The sequence below is a fragment of the Carcharhinus amblyrhynchos genome, chromosome 9, assembly GCF_965287045.1.
Source record: "Carcharhinus amblyrhynchos chromosome 9, sCarAmb.v2.hapA, whole genome shotgun sequence".
In the NCBI taxonomy this organism is placed as follows: domain Eukaryota; kingdom Metazoa; phylum Chordata; class Chondrichthyes; order Carcharhiniformes; family Carcharhinidae; genus Carcharhinus; species Carcharhinus amblyrhynchos.
In genome coordinates this window covers 108,878,879-108,895,108 of record NC_137332.1, presented here as the reverse complement: position 1 = coordinate 108,895,108, position 16,230 = coordinate 108,878,879, and the positions used below count along the sequence as shown (strand labels likewise).

Genomic DNA, 16,230 nt, shown 5'->3' with positions numbered 1-16,230 from the left:
AAAGGGCAATTTAATGTAGCCAATCCACCTAACCTACTCATCTTTGGACACAAAGGGGCAATTTAGCATGGCCAATCTAACTATCCTGCACATCTTTGGACACAAAGGGGCAATTTAGCATGACCAATCCACCTAACCTGCACATCTTTGGACACTAAGGGGCAATTTAGCATGGCTAATCCACCTAACCTACTCATCTTTGGACAGTAAGGGACAATTTAGTATGGCCAATCCACCTAATGTACAGAGCTTTGAATACTAAAGGAAAGTTTAGCATGGCTAATCCGCCTAACTTGCACATCTTTGCAAACTAAAGGGCAATTTAGTATAGCCAACCCATCTAACCTACTCATCTTTGGACAGTAAAGGGCAATTTAGTATGGCCAATCTAACTATCCTGCACACCTTTGGACACTAAGGGGCAATTTAGCATGGCCAATCTAATTATCCTGCACATCTTTGGACACTAGGGGGCAATTTAGCATGGTTAATCCACCTAACCTGCACATCTTTGGACTGTGGGAGGAAACTGGAGCACCTGGACGAAACCCACGCAGACACAGGGAGAACGTGCAAACTCCACACAGACACTGACCCAAACCAGGAATTGAGCCCGGGCACCTGTGAAGCAGTAATGCTAATCACTGGACCACCTCCAAACCACCCCCCACTCCCGCCAACCCCCCCGCCACCTCCCCCCCACCTCCCCCCCACCACCCCCCCCATCCCCCCGTCCCCCACACACACCTTCACCCGCTCCTCCAATGCTCTAATCACCGATTCCACCCTCATCATCAGGTGCTGCTTTGGGTTGCATCAGACCCAAAGGAGCCTCTGACCGAATGTCTGTCACATGACCCCCACTGCCACGCCGAAACGGTTGCTATCTCAGGCTGGACAAACTCCCAGCATGTTTTGGTCAGATGACCTCCCGGCTTGCTCCATTTTACTGCCCGGCACGCCAAACCTCGTGGTGCCCGGCTCACCCACAGCGCTGCAAGGGGGCGAACAGCCTCCTCGTTCTTCTGACTGTGTGAATCTCACCCAGCCAAACAGCCCTCACTGATCCCAACTCAGTACATCAGAGGAGAAAGTGCCAGTGGCAAGACTCGAATGGGAAAGGGGAAGTATTTCCCAATGAATCTCCCCCCTGGTCTGTTGGTAGCCATGCCTTAGAGATAACCCTCACTTCCTGGGATAAGCCTGGATATTCCCATATGAACTGCGGCCCATTTGTTGGCGAGACTCTCCAGAATGTGGGCATCACCTCCCGGTGTGACTAGCCCATTGCTGAAGGGTCGCTCACGCTCCATCTCCAAGAATGCCATGCTAGCACAAGTTGTGCCCACCCCCCTCCCCCCGTCGCCAGCTTCAGCTATCCGTACTTTGTCCACCCCATCCTCCCAACCACCCCGGTTACCTGTGGTCCCAGGCGGGCAGACGCACCGATAGGCATCCGCCAGATTTGCGCATCGCCCGCCGTTCTGGCAGGGCTGGCTCAGGCACTCATCGATCTCGATGTTGCAGATGCGCCCCGTGTACCCTGGCACACAGGCACAGGAGTAATCGGCAATCCCGTCTAGGCAGGTCCCGTAGTGGCACGGGTTCGGAAGGCAGTCGTCAATGTTTGTCTGGCAGAGAAGCCCTTCAAACCCTAGGAAGGGAGAGAGAGAGATTGAGAGAAAGAGAGAGAGAGACAGAGAGATAATCATGGAGTGATGGGCCGGAATTGTACTGCCTCACCCACCCTGGAATAGAAAGCCAGGTCGCAAAATCCTGCCCATGGAGTGGCACTGAAACAGGCCCTTCAGCCCATCGCATCCATGCCAACCTGGTTCCCTAAAGTGAATCACAGAATCCCTACAGTGCAGAAGGAGACCATTCGGCCCATCAAATCTGCACCGACCACAATCCCACCCAGGCCCTATCCCTGTAACTCCATGCATTTATCCTACACTGTCCTACAGCACTAAGGAGCAATTTAGCATGGCCAGTCCGCCTAACCTGCACACCTTTGGATTGCGGGAGGAAACGGGAGCACCCAGAGGAAACCCAGGCAGACATGGGGAGAACATGCAGACTCCGCACCATCATCCAAACTGGAAATCGAATTTGGATCCTTAGTGCTGTGAGGCAGCAGTGCTAACGACTGTGTCACTGTGTTGTTCAAACTGGTCCCATTTGCCTGCGTTTGGCCCATATCGTTCTAAACATTTCTTACCTATGTACCGACCCAGATGTCTTTTAAATGTAGTTGTATCCATCTCTACCACCTCCTCTGGCAGCTCATTCCATACACGCAGCACCCTCTGTGTGAAAACGTTTCCCCCAGGTCCCTTTTAAATCTTTCCCTTCTCATCTTAAACCTATGCCTCTGGTTTTGGACTCCTCTGCCCTGGGGAAAAGACCTGGACTATTCATCTCACCTATGCCCTTCATGATTTTATAGACCCCTATAAGGTCACGCACTCATCCTCCTATGCTCCAGGGGAAAAAAGTCTCAGCCTCTCCTTATAATTCAAACCTTCTAGTCCTGCTAACATCCTTGTAAACCTTTTTTGCACCCTTCAAGGCAGGAATTGAACCCGGGTCCCTGGCACTGTAAGGCAGCAGTGCTAATCACTATGCCACTGTGCCACTCCCAATGAAGCAGTGCACACAATGCCTTAGCTCCAGTGAGAACACAGAAAGCTCAAAGTGATATCTCCAATCGCTTGTTGACCATTAGACACGGTCATTAGTTAAAAAAAAACGCACCTTCTGGACACTCGCAATCATAGCGACTGGGACCATCAACGCACTTCCCTCCATTCAGGCAAGGAGTGCTGGAGCACTCGTCAATGTTAATCTCACACCGCTGCCCAGCGAACCCTGGCATGGGAAGACATACAAAAGGTGAACATCGACAATGTCAAACTGATCACGACAGAATGGCACCAGGCTGGTGACCTACAAAACTGTAGAATGGGGGCATGTCTGAGACACAACTCTCCGTCTGGTGCCCATGCATATATCATTTTGCTTATTTATTAGTGTCACACGTAGGCTTACATTAACACTGCAATGAAGTTACTGTGAAAATCCTCTAGTCGCCACACTCCAGCCTGTTCGGGTCCACAAATGGAGAATTTAGCATGGCCAATGCACCTAACCAGCATGTCCTTTAGACTGTGGGAAGAAACTGGAGCACCCGGAGGAATCATAGAATCCCTACAGTGCAGAAAGAGGCCATTCGGCCCATCGGGTCTGCACTGACAAGATCCAACCTAGGTCCTATTCCTGTAACCCCACATATTTACCCTACTAATCCCCTGACACTAGGGGCAATTTAGCATGGCCAAACTACCTAACCTGCTCATCTTTGGACTGTGGGAGGAAACTAGAGCGCCCAGAGGAAACCCACGCAGACACGGGGAGAATGTGCAAACTCCACACAGACAGTGACCTGAGGTCAGAATTGAACCCGAGTCCCTGGCGCTGTGAGGCAGCAGTGCTAACCACTGTGCGACCGTGCCACCCACACAGATACAAGTAGAAAGTGCAGACTCTGCAAAGTCAGTGACCCAAGCTGGGAATTGAAGCCAGGACCCTGGCATTGTGAGGCAGCAGTGCTAACCGCTGTGCCGCCTATTGATATTGTAGACTATTAATTGACTATTATAGACTACATTCTGATTAGGTGCATTGGCCATGCTAAATTCTCCCTCCGTGTACCTGAATAGGCACGGAAGTGTAGCAACTAGGGGATTTTCACAGTAACTTCACTGCAGTGTTAGTGTAAGCCTTCTTGTGACACTAATAGATAAACTGCAACATTACAATGAAGATCGCTAAGTGCCTGACAATGACCAAAAAGAGAGAATCTAACCAATTCCCCTTTGATATTCAATGTCATTAACATCGCTGAATTCCCCACTCATCCTACAGGTCACTATTGACCAGAAACTGAACTAGATTAACTGTATAAATACGTTGACTACAAGAGCAGGTCAGATGTTGGGAATCCTGTGGTGAGTAACTCACCTCCTGACTCCCCAAATTCTGTCCACCATCTACACGGCAGGAGTGTGATGGAACACTCCCCATTTGCCTGGATGGGTGCAGCTCCAACAACACTCAAGAAGCTCGGCACCATCCCGGATAAAGTAGTCTGGTTGATTGGTGCCCGTTCTACAAATATTCACTCTTTCCAACACCAACGTAGAATGGCAACCATCTACAAAATGCACTGCAGCGTTTGCACCGAGGCTCCTCAGTCAGCACCTTCCAACCCATGATCTCTTAGCACCTAGAAGAACAAGGGCAAATGGGTTCCATGCCACTCACCATCCTGATTGGAAATATATTGCCCATTCCTTCATTATCACTGGGTCAAAATCCTGGAATTCCCTTCCTAACAGCATTGTGGGTGTGTCTACACCACATTGTTTGCAGCGGTTCAAGAAGGCAGTTCACCATCAACTTCTCAAAGGGTGTATAGGGATGAGCAATAGAATGCTGGCCTACCCACATCCTAAGAATACATTTTTAAAAACACTAAACAATAAGTATATGTCATTAGCTGTGAGGTATTTTGTGTCATTCTGCGAAGGCTCCATGCAGGAATGTGAGTTCACTCATTCTCCCTTACTATGTTCTTTACACACTCATCATTGTATGGCCAAATTCCCCTCCAACTCCATTTTCAACTTTGCTGATGACACTGCTATAGTGGGTCGGATCTCAAACAATGACGAGACAGAGTATAGGAAAGAGATACAGAATCTGGTAAACTGATGCAACGACAATAATCTCCTCCTCAATGTCAACAAAAGGGAGATAGTCATCGATTTCAGGAGATGTGAAGAACATGCCTGTGTCTACATCAATGCGGGCAAGGTAGAAAGTGTCGAGAGCTTCAAGTTTTTAGGTGTCTAGATCACCAACAACCTGTCCTGGTCCCTCCATACTGGCGCTATAGTTAAGAAAGCCCGTCAATGCCTCTACTTTGTCAAGAGACTAAGGAAATTTGGCATGTCCACTACAGATGCACCATAGAAAGCACTCTTTCTGGTTGTATCACAGCTTGGTATGGCTCCTGCTCCGACCAAAACTGCAAGGAACTACAAAGGGTTGTGAACAAAGCCCAATCCATCATGCAAACCAGCCTTCTGTCCATTTACTCTGTCTAGACTTCCCGCTGCCTCGGAAAAGCAGCCAGCATAATTAAGGAGATCATGCACCCCGGACAGACTCTCTTCCACCTTCTTCTGTCGGACAAAAGATACAAAAATCTGAGGACACGTGCCAACCTACTCAAGAACAGCTTCTCTCCTGCTGCTGTCAGACTTTTGAATGGACATACCTCGTATTAAGTAGATCTTTCTTGAAATGCTAACTATGACCGTAACACTACATTCTGCACTCTCTCATTTCCTTCCTGATGTATAGCGCGCAACAAACAATACTTTTCACTGTATACTAATACATGTGACAATAATAAATCGAACCCTCCATCCTTTAATCGGTCCGATTCTGTTGCCCAATGTCCCACATTCCTTACCTGGAGGGCATTGGCAGTGCACACCATTCACCAGGTCCTGGCACACGCCATTGTTCAAACAGGGTTTACTCTGGCATTCATCACTGTTGATCTCGCAGAACAGGCCTTCATAGCCTGAGGGAAGAGGAGGCAAGGTTAATGGGGGAGGGCAGAGATGATGGCACTGTGCTAATTGTAATCCAGAGGCCCAGCCTAATGCTCAGCAGAAAGATGTGTGGGTTGGGTTGATTGGCCATGCTAAAATTGCCCCTTAGTGTCCTGGGATTAGTGGGTAAATGTGTAGGGGTATGGGGATAGGGCCTGGGTGGGATTGTGTTCGGTGCAGACCCGATGGGCCGAAGGGCCGGTTTCCGCACTGTAGGGTTCTATGTTCTATGTTTTAGAATGTCACACTAGTCTCAGTCATGGTGACCATGACAACAATAACTGATTGGGCTGGCGCGGTGGCATGGTGGTTAGCACCAGGGTCCAAGGTTCAATTCCCAGCCTCGGGTCACTGTCTGTGTGAAGATTGCACATTCTCCCCGTGTCTGCATGGGTTTCCTCCGGGTGCTCCAGTTTTCTCCCAGAGTCCAAAGATGCGCGGCTTACTTTGATTGGCCATGCTAAATTGCCTCTTCGTGTTAGGGAGAATGGCAGGGTAAATGTGTGTGGGTTATGGGGATAGGGCCTGGTGCGACTGTGGTCAGTACAGACTCGATGGACCAAATGGCTTCTTTCTGTAGTGTAGGGATTCTATGATTCTATGATTACACAGGATATATTCAGAAAGAATGTCCCCGATGTTGGGAGGGAGTCAGAACTAGGGGACATGGTTTGAGGATAAACTGAGGTAAGCAGAAATTGCTTCACCCAGAGGGTGGTGAATGTGTGGAATTCACTACCACAGGAAGTAGTTGAGACCAAAATGTTGTGTAATTTCAAGAAGAAATTAGATATAGCTCTTGGGGATCAAGGGATATGGGGGAAAGGAGAGGGAAATCAGGATATTGAATTTGATGACCAGCCAGGATCAAAATGAATGTTGGAGCAAGCTCGAAGGGCTGAATGGCCAAATCCTGCCTTTATATTTCTATGATTGTTACTAAAAACCCATCTAGTTCACCGATATCCTTTAGGGAAGGAAATCATAGAATCATAGAATTCCTACAGTACAGAAAGAGGCCATTTGGCCCATTGAGTCAGCACAGATAACAATCACACCCAGGCCTTATTCCCATGATCCCACTTATTTACCCTACTAACTCCCTGACACTAAGGGGCAATTTAGCATGGCCAATCAACCTAACCCACACACCTCTGGAGTATGGGAGGAAACCTCAGCATCCGGAGGAAACCCATGCAGACACGGGGACAATGTGCAAACACCACACAGAAAGTGAATTGAGTCTGGAATCGAACCTGGGTCCCTGGGTCTGTGAAGCAGCAGTGCTAACCACTGTGCCACCCTTAAATCTGCCTCCCTTACCCGTTATGTTATGCCAGATCCACAGCAATGTGGTTGAATCTTAGCTGCCCTCTGAAGCAGCTGAGGAAAACCACTCAGTTCAAAGACAATGGGGGACGGACAACAAATGCCCACATACCATGAAATAATCTCTAAAATGGCTGCAGGGCATTCCCAGCTCTGCGCTGGGATTGACAACCACAGCCAGGCCTAATCCTGAAGGCCTCAATCACATGACCTCCCATCCAATCACCCTCCAGCCATTGGCCCATCTCTGAGCCAATTGGATAACAAGCAGACTCTTTGATAGCTGATTGGATGAATCTTGAATGTCACTTAAACAATGTTTATCCCCTCCTCTTCAGTATTACAGTTAGAGCAAAATCCCGTCATAAACACAAAATTTAATAACCCCCTTTCAAGCTTCCTCTCGTTCAGACCCTGAGCTTACCTGCCATGCAGATACACTTGAACTCTCCGATCTGATCCAGGCACGTGGCCTCATTCCGACAGGGATTCGATCGGCATTCATTGATGTCCAGTTCACAGCGGGCCCCCGTGTATCCCGCCAGGCAGCGGCACTCGAAGGAGCCCACGTTGTTCTCGCAGCGGCCGTTCAGCTCACACGGATTGGCATCTGCCGGGGAAGATTCCGGAAAAGCAGCGTTAGCTTTTGCTAGAAGTGCCGCTGAGGGGGAGGGAGGAGTGACATAGGCCGTGATAGTGGATGTCTCCCCTCGTGTAGGGTCTCGGTACTGATTACAGAGCGTTTAGGCACCCAGATTTATACCATTCTGAATCTGGCCATCAGAACATGATAAATACAGTGTCCTGTTACAGGGAAGTGTGTGATATTCAGACCAGCTGCCAACTTATCACATATGTGCCCATTGTGCCTCAGTGGATAGGACTTTACCCCTGATGTGAAAGGTTTTACCTTCGAGACTTATTCCAGTAACTTGGACAAGTAACCTAAAATGATGCTCCTAGTGCCATTCTGAAAGATTACAGTGGAAGGACAGTACTGTAGGAGTGATACACTGCTGGAGCGACATTATTAAAGAGTGATACAATGTTGGAGGGACAGTACTGTAGGAGTGATACACTGCTGGAGCGACATTATTAAAGAGTGATACAATGTTGGAGGGGCAGTCCTGTAGGAGTGATACACTGCTGGAGCGACATTATTAAAGAGTGATACAATGTTGGAGGGACAGTACTGAAGGAGTGATACACTGTCAGAAAGATAATACTACATGAGTGCTATTCTGTTGGGAGAACTGTACCGAAGTAACGTTATACCGTGCACTGCTGGAGGGACAGTACTGAGGGAGTGCTGCACTGTCAGAGGGTCAGTGCTGAGGGAGTGCTGCACTGTCAAAGAGTCAGTACTGAGGGAGTGCCGCACTGTCAGAGGGTCAGTACTGAGGGAGTGCAGCACTGTCAGAGGGTCAGTGCTGAGGGAGTGCCGCACTGTCAGAGGGTCAGTACTGAGGGAGTGCTGCACTGTCAAAGGCTCAGTTCTGAGGGGGTGCTGCACTGTCAGAGGGTCAGTACTGAGGGAGTGCTACACTGTCAGAGGGTCAGTACTGAGGGAGTGCTGCACTGTCAGAGGGTCAGTGCTGAGGGATTGCTGCACTGTCAGAGGGTCAGTGCTGAGGGAGTGCTGCACTGTCAGAGGGTCAGTACTGAGGGAGTGCTACACTGTCAGAGGGTCAGTACAGAGGGAGTGCTGCTCTGTCAAAGGGTCAGTACTGAGGGAGTGTTGCACTGTCAGACGGTCAGTGCTGAGGGATTGCCGCACTGTCAGAGGGTCAGCACTGAGGGATTGCCGCATTGTCAGGGGGTCAGTACTGAGGGAGTGCTGCACTGTCAGGGAATCAGTACTGAAGGAGTGCTGCACTGTCGTTCGATAAATTTAGTTACTTGTATTGTTGTGAAGTTAAGTTTGTGAAGTGTGGTCCCTTTCAAATCTGTTCTTGTGTCAGTGGTTGGATGTTTAAAATGCTGGCACACAGGGTACATAGACTGCAAAATTCGTAACCAGGATCAAACATCAGGGTTGCCTTGGTCAGAGGTTTTTGAATTTTGACAGCCTATCAGTTTAAAGAAGACACTCAGCTATTAGGAACCTATCAAATTTGAATTTGCTGTTGTTGACAATCAAGCCAATCCCAGTGTAGGAAAATGGATAGGTTATCAGAGTTATAAAGAGGAACTCAACTGTCTGCCTGTAGTTCAGTTCAGTTCAACTGAAGAGCTGCCACCTCTAAACACTAGGAGAGGGCAAGAACAGCTTCCTGCCAGTTTAAACTATCTTTTAAGAGAACTCTCCATCTATTGAGCAAAGGGGTACCAAATCAGAAAGAGCTTACAAATAGCAGAATCACCAGAAGAACTCCAAAACTTTTTTCAAAGCTATAAAACCTGTTTGTATTTTTTTTTAAGACTGACTATTTTTTGTTTGGTAATGAATGATCCTTGTATTTATTTGAACAGCATTCCAGTAATTTAATTGATACGTTGCTTGTTTAGATAAAGTTCGCAGTTGGTTAAATAAATAATTTGTTCCTTATTCACTTAAAGTGAATGTCAGGTCTTTCTGTTAATGAACCTTGAAACATTAATGAACAGTTAATACCTCCCCAAACACTTTTAACAGATTACAGAGCAAGGTATTCCTCGTTGGGGAATTCAGCATGGCTTCTCACAAGGGGATCAGCCTCTGCATCCTAACATTAACTGTTGGCCTGCATTGAGATCAGACCGAGAGGGAGGCTGTAAGGGGTGGCGGAGGTACCTGCGATCAGGAGAGCCCCGCGACTCAGTTACTGCCCCAGCCAGACTCACCCATCGAGCACTCATCGATGTCCTGCCTGCACGAAAGTCCCGTGAAGCCCATGGGGCACTGGCACATGGCTTGTCCCGTGAGCGGGTTCATCTCGCAGACGGCATTCTCGTGGCAGGGGTTACTGACACACGGATCGTCCAGTTGGCAGAACAGACCTGAGGGGGTGTGAAACGACAAATGTGGTCACCCAGCACCGAGGCGGAGCATTGAAGGGGTGAGGGGGGGGCAGGTTGAGGGAGGGCACATAGGAGGGAAGGAACGAAGGCAAATAAGAAGGTGAGGAGGAAGAAAGGAGAGGAAGGAAAGGGAAGATGGAATAATTTACAATCATAGAATAGACTCAGAATCCTTACCATGCAGAATGTGGCCATTTGGCCCATCAAATCTGTACTGACCACAATCCCACCCTAGGCCCTGCCACGCAACCCCATGCATTTATCCTGCTAATCCCCTTGATATTAGAATCAATTTAGCATGGCCAATCAACCTAACTTGCACATCTTTGGAGTGTGGGAGGAAATCGGAGCACCTGGAGGAAACCCAGGCAGACACAAAAAGAATGTGCAAACACCACACAGACAGTCACCCGGGGCTGGGATTGACCTGGGGCCATGCTGTTGTGAGGCAGCAGTGCTAATCACCGTGCCGCCCATGAAAAGCCTTTGATGACCCTGTCTCCCACACATTCCCCACAGGTTCTTATTCCTAGGATGTAAAGGTGGAAAGGGACATCGGGTGAAGAAAAAGACCTTGGCCTAGTGAGTTTGTTTGTCACTGTGATGGTCACACACAACACAACGATCCTGGAGTTGTTCATTCACTGTAACATTCAACCTCACTCTCTCTCTCACTGAGGCTCAGTCTATTGCTCTCATGTCTTGCAGTCAGAAGGACCCCACACACCCCAGGCATTCTCTCTTCCACCTTCTTCTGTCGGGAAAAAGGTACAAAAGTCTAAGGTCATGTATCAACCGACTCCAGAACAGCTTCTTCCCTGCTGCTGTCAGAGTTTTGAATGGACCCACTATATTTTAAGTTCATTTTTCTCTACATGGGGAGGGTGATGGCCTAGTGGTATTATTACTACATTACTAATCCAGAAACTCAGCTGACGTACTGGGGACCCAAGTTCAAATCCTGCCATAGCTGTAGGTGGAATTTGAATTCACTAAAAAAAACCTGGGAATTAAGAATCCACTGATGACTGTGGAACCATTGTCAATTGTCAGAAAAACCCATTTTGTTCACTAATGTCCTTTTGGGAAGGAAATCTGCTGACCTTAATGTGACTCCAGAGTCACAGACTCTCAACTGCCCTTTGAAATAGCCAAGCAATCCAGTCAATACAAGTGCAACTTGGAAAGGGCAATTAATGCTGGCCAGCTAGCGATGTCCATGTCCCACAAATGTATAAAAAAAACCTATTACTATAACACTATGTACTCTGTGAATGGTATGCTTTGTCTGTATAGTGCAAGAAACAGTGTTTCACTATGTTCCAACACATGACAATAATAAATCAAATCAAAATCAAAGTGAGTTGAAGTCACACTCTGCAAGCCTAAGCACTAAATTCCCCATTGACACTCAGTGCAGTACCAAAGGAGTGCTGCACTGTCAGAGGTCCACAAGATCCCACGACACTGTTTTAAAGTAGAGCAGGGAATTTATCCCCAATGTCCTGACCTCGGTATAACCCTCACTTAACATCGCAAAATAAAATAAAGCGGGTAGTCGGATCATGATCATCTGTGGGATCTTGCTGTGCACAGAATTCGCAGTTGCATTTCTGATATTAGCTACAGTTTAAAAAGTCATTCATTGATTGGATTTGATTTATTATTGTCACATGCAATTCGGATGCAGCAAAAAATTGTTTCTTGTGTGTTATACAGACAAAGCATACTGTTCACAGAGTATCACCAAATCATAGAATCCTACAGTGTAGAAGGAGGCCATTTGGCCCATCAAGTCTGCACTGACCACAATCCCACCCAGGCACCATCCCCATGCACTCACCCTAGTTCGTCCCCTGACACTAAGGCCAATTTTGCATTGTCAATCCACCTAACCCACACGTCTTTGGACTGTGGGAGGAAACTGGAGGATGTGGAGGAAACCAGAGTGCAAATGGGAGAAGGAAAGGAGACAGTGCAGAATGCAGTGCTACAGTCATGGCTAGGGTGCAGAGAAAGATCAACTTAATATAAGGTAGGTCCATTCAAAGGCCTGATGGCTGCCGGGAAGAAATGCTCTGGAGTCGGTGTACGTGACCTCAGACTTTTGTATCTTTTTCCTGACAGAAGAAGATGCTAGACAGAATGTCCAGGGTGCATGGGGTCCTTGATTATGCTGACTGCTTTTCCAAGGCACCGGAAAGTGTAGACTAAGTCAATGGGTGGGAAGCTAGTTTGTGTGATGGACTGGGCACTTGGAATATAGTGTTCAATTCTGGTCGCCACACTACCAGAAGGATGTGGAGGCATTGGAGAGGGTACAGAAAAGATTTACCAGGATGTCGCCTGGTATGGAGGGCATTAGCTATGAGAAGAGGTTGGAGAAACTTGGTTTGTTCTCATTGAAGTGATGGGGATTGAGGGGAGACTTGATAGAAGTGTACAAGTTAATGAGAGGCATGGACAGATTGGATAGTCAGAAGCTTTTTCCCAGGGTGGAAGAGTCAATTACTAGGGGACAAAGGTTTAAGGTACGAGGAGCAAGGTTTAAAGGAGATGTACGAGGCAAATTTTTTACACAGACAGTAGTGGGTGCCTGGAACTCGTTGCCGGGAGAGGTAGTGGAAGCGGATACAGTAATAACTTTTAAAGGGCGTCTTGACAAGTACATGAATAGGATGGGAATAGAGCGATATAGTCCCTGGAAGGGTAAGGGATTTTAGTTAAGTCAGGCAGCATGGTCGGTGCAGGCTTGGAGGGCCGAAGGGCCTGTTCCTGTAATTTTCTTTGTTCTTTGGGCTTCACTCACGACCTTTTGTAATTTCTTGCAGTCTTGGTCGAGGCATGAATCATACCAAGCTGTGATACATCCCAATAGATGTGACAATAATAAATCAAGTCAAATCCCAGTGTTCATGGTGATGTTGGCTGGTGGATTTTCCACGGTTAAGATGTCCTGTCAACTCAAACTGCTTTGACCACCGAAATGGACTGAGGTAGATCCCTTACACCTCTCCATTAACTATTTGGAGGACATGCCCCACAATGCACCACAATTTCCAAGATCCCCTCCCCTTACAAAGGAGAAGCTGAAGCACCCTTACCTTTTTTACCTGGTGGGCACTCACACACAAAGTTTGCCACCTTGTCATGGCATGTGGCACCATGTGCGCAGGAGGTCTCCGTACAGTCATTGATGTTCTCCCTACAGTCTTGACCAGACCAGCCATTGACGCAGATGCAGTTGTAGGCACCGTCAGTGTTGGTACAGGTGCCCCCGTTCTGGCATAGGTTGGGCTGGAGTTGGCACTCATCCACGTCCTCAGTGCAGTACTGGCCTGTAACACAACCAGCGAAGACACAACAGCTCACAGTAAATGGCCAACAAGGTACCTGCCCTCCTTAGGGATTAGTATTTACTTCATCAGCAGCTACACTCTGGCTGTTATTGCTAAAGAATGTTTGCCTCACGGACACCCCTGAATTCACTGTAAACGTCTCTCCCAACCACTGATCCCACTGTGGAATTATCCTGCCAATCGTGGGCAGCACTGCTGCCACACAGTGCCAGAGTTTAATTCCCGGCTTGGGTCACTATCTGTGTGGAGTCTGCACGCTCTCCCTATGTCTATGTGGGTTTCCTCCGGGTGCTCCAGTTTCCTCCCACAGTCCGAAAGGCATGCTGGTTAGCTCTATTGGCTTTGCTAAATTGACCCAAGTGTCAGGGGGATTAGCAAGGTAAATATGTGGGGTTATGGGAATAGGGCCTGGATGGGCTTTTGGTCAGTGCAGACTTGATGGGCTTGTGGTTGGTGCAGACTTGATGGGCTGAATGGCCTTTTTCAGGGCAGGGATTGTAGGATTATATGAAAGCTTGAACAAACTGTGGCCCTATCTTGTCACCCCTGAACTCACCCTAGCCCTAAACTGCCACCCCTGAACTCAACGTAACCTTAAACTGTCACCCCTGAACTCACCCTGCCCCCAAACTGTCACCCCTGAACTCACCCTGACACTAAACTGTCACCCCTGAACTCACCCTGACACTAAACTGTCACCCCTGAACTCACCCTGACACTAAACTGTCACCCCTGAACTCACCCTGACACTAAACTGTCACCCCTGAACTCACCCTGACACTAAACTGTCATCCCTGAACTCACCCTGACACTAAACTGTCACCCCTGAACTCACCCTGACACTAAACTGTCATCCCTGAACTCACCCTGACACTAAACTGTCACCCCTGAACTCACCCTGACCCCAAACTGTCACCCCTGAACTCACCCTGACACTAAACTGTCATCCCTGAACTCACCCTGACACTAAACTGTCACCCCTGAACTCACCCTGACCCTAAACTGTCACCCCTGAACTCACCCTGACAATAAATAGTCACCCCTGAACTCACCCTGACACTAAACTGTCAGCCCTGAACTCACCGTAACCTTAAACTGTCATCCCTGAACTCACCCTGACCCTAAACTGTCACCCCTGAACTCACCCTAACCCTAAACTGCCACCCCTGAACTCACTCTGACACTAAACTGTCACCCCTGAACTCACCCTGCCCCCAAACTGTCACCCCTGAACTCACCGTAACCTTAAACTGTCACCCCTGAACTCACCCTGTCCCCAAACTGTCACCCCGAACTCACCCTGCCCCCAAACTGTCACCCCTGAACTCACCGTAACCTTAAACTGTCACCCCTGAACTCACCCTGACCCCAAACTGCCACTCCTGAACTCACCCTGCCCCCAAACTGTCACCCCTGAACTCACCCTGACCCCAAACTGTCATCCCTGAACTCACCCTGACCCTAAACTGTCATCCCTGAACTCACCCTGACACTAAACTGTCACCCCTGAACTCACCCTGACACTAAACTGTCACCCCTGAACTCACCCTGACACTAAACTGTCATCCCTGAACTCACCCTGACACTAAACTGTCACCCCTGAACTCACCCTGACACTAAACTGTCACCCCTGAACTCACCCTGACACTAAACTGTCACCCCTGAACTCACCCTGACACTAAACTGTCACCCCTGAACTCACCCTGACACTAAACTGTCACCCCTGAACTCACCCTGACACTAAACTGTCACCCCTGAACTCACCCTGACACTAAACTGTCATCCCTGAACTCACCCTGACACTAAACTGTCACCCCTGAACTCACCCTGACACTAAACTGTCACCCCTGAACTCACCCTGACACTAAACTGTCACCCCTGAACTCACCGTAACCTTAAACTGTCATCCCTGAACTCACCCTGACCCCAAACTGTCATCCCTGAACTCACCCTGACACTAAACTGTCACCCCTGAACTCACCCTGACATTAAACTGTCACCCCTGAACTCACCCTGACATTAAACTGTCACCCCTGAACTCACCCTGACACTAAACTGTCACCCCTGAACTCACCCTGACACTAAACTGTCATCCCTGAACTCACCCTGACACTAAACTGTCACCCCTGAACTCACCCTGACACTAAACTGTCACCCCTGAACTCACCCTGACATTAAACTGTCATCCCTGAACTCACCCTGACCCCAAACTGTCATCCCTGAACTCACCCTGACCCTAAACTGTCACCCCTGAACTCACCCTGACACTAAACTGTCACCCCTGAACTCACCCTGACACTAAACTGTCACCCCTGAACTCACCCTGACACTAAACTGTCACCGCTGAACTCACCCTGTCCTTATCCTTTCACCCCGAACTCAACCTGATCTCATCCTTTCACCCCTGAACTCACCATGACCTTATCCTTTCTTCCCTGAACTCACTGTGATCCTAAACTGTCACCCCTGAATTCACCATGATCTTACTCTGTGAACCTCTGAACTCACCCTGACCTTACCCTGTGAACCTCTGAACTCACCATGACATTACCCTCCCAGTTTCTGAATTTACTGCGACCTTACTCTGTCAATCCTTGAACTTGCTATGACCGTGACGTCAACCTGACCGTGCTCCACTGACCCCGTGAACTCAGAATGACCTTGCCCTATCAAATGATCTTGCCCGTCAGTCCTTGGGCTCACAGTGACCTTTGACCCAGTGACCCCTTGAACTACGAACATTTATTTGAAGCAGTGTTGAGGAGTGGGAAGCGGGGTGAGGGTTGGCGGTGGGGTGGGATGTGGGGGGAGTGGTGCCAGGTGGGGTGGTGGGACGCGGGGGGAATGAGTGTTAA

At 48.6% G+C, this 16,230-nt stretch overlaps 1 protein-coding gene across 1 annotated transcript in view; it reads right to left on the bottom strand.

The window, feature by feature from the left end:
• Positions 1-16,230, bottom strand: part of LOC145348686 (uncharacterized) — a 119,989-nt gene that overhangs the window by 75,763 nt on the left and 27,996 nt on the right. The window contains exons 6-11 of the mRNA XM_080196844.1: positions 13,121-13,354; positions 9,840-9,995; positions 7,441-7,626; positions 5,543-5,656; positions 2,758-2,871; positions 1,421-1,654 (exon numbers count right to left, since the gene is read on the bottom strand). Coding sequence (XP_080052970.1) covers positions 1,421-1,654; positions 2,758-2,871; positions 5,543-5,656; positions 7,441-7,626; positions 9,840-9,995; positions 13,121-13,354 — 1,038 coding nt within the window. The remainder of the gene's footprint in view (positions 1-1,420; positions 1,655-2,757; positions 2,872-5,542; positions 5,657-7,440; positions 7,627-9,839; positions 9,996-13,120; positions 13,355-16,230) is intronic.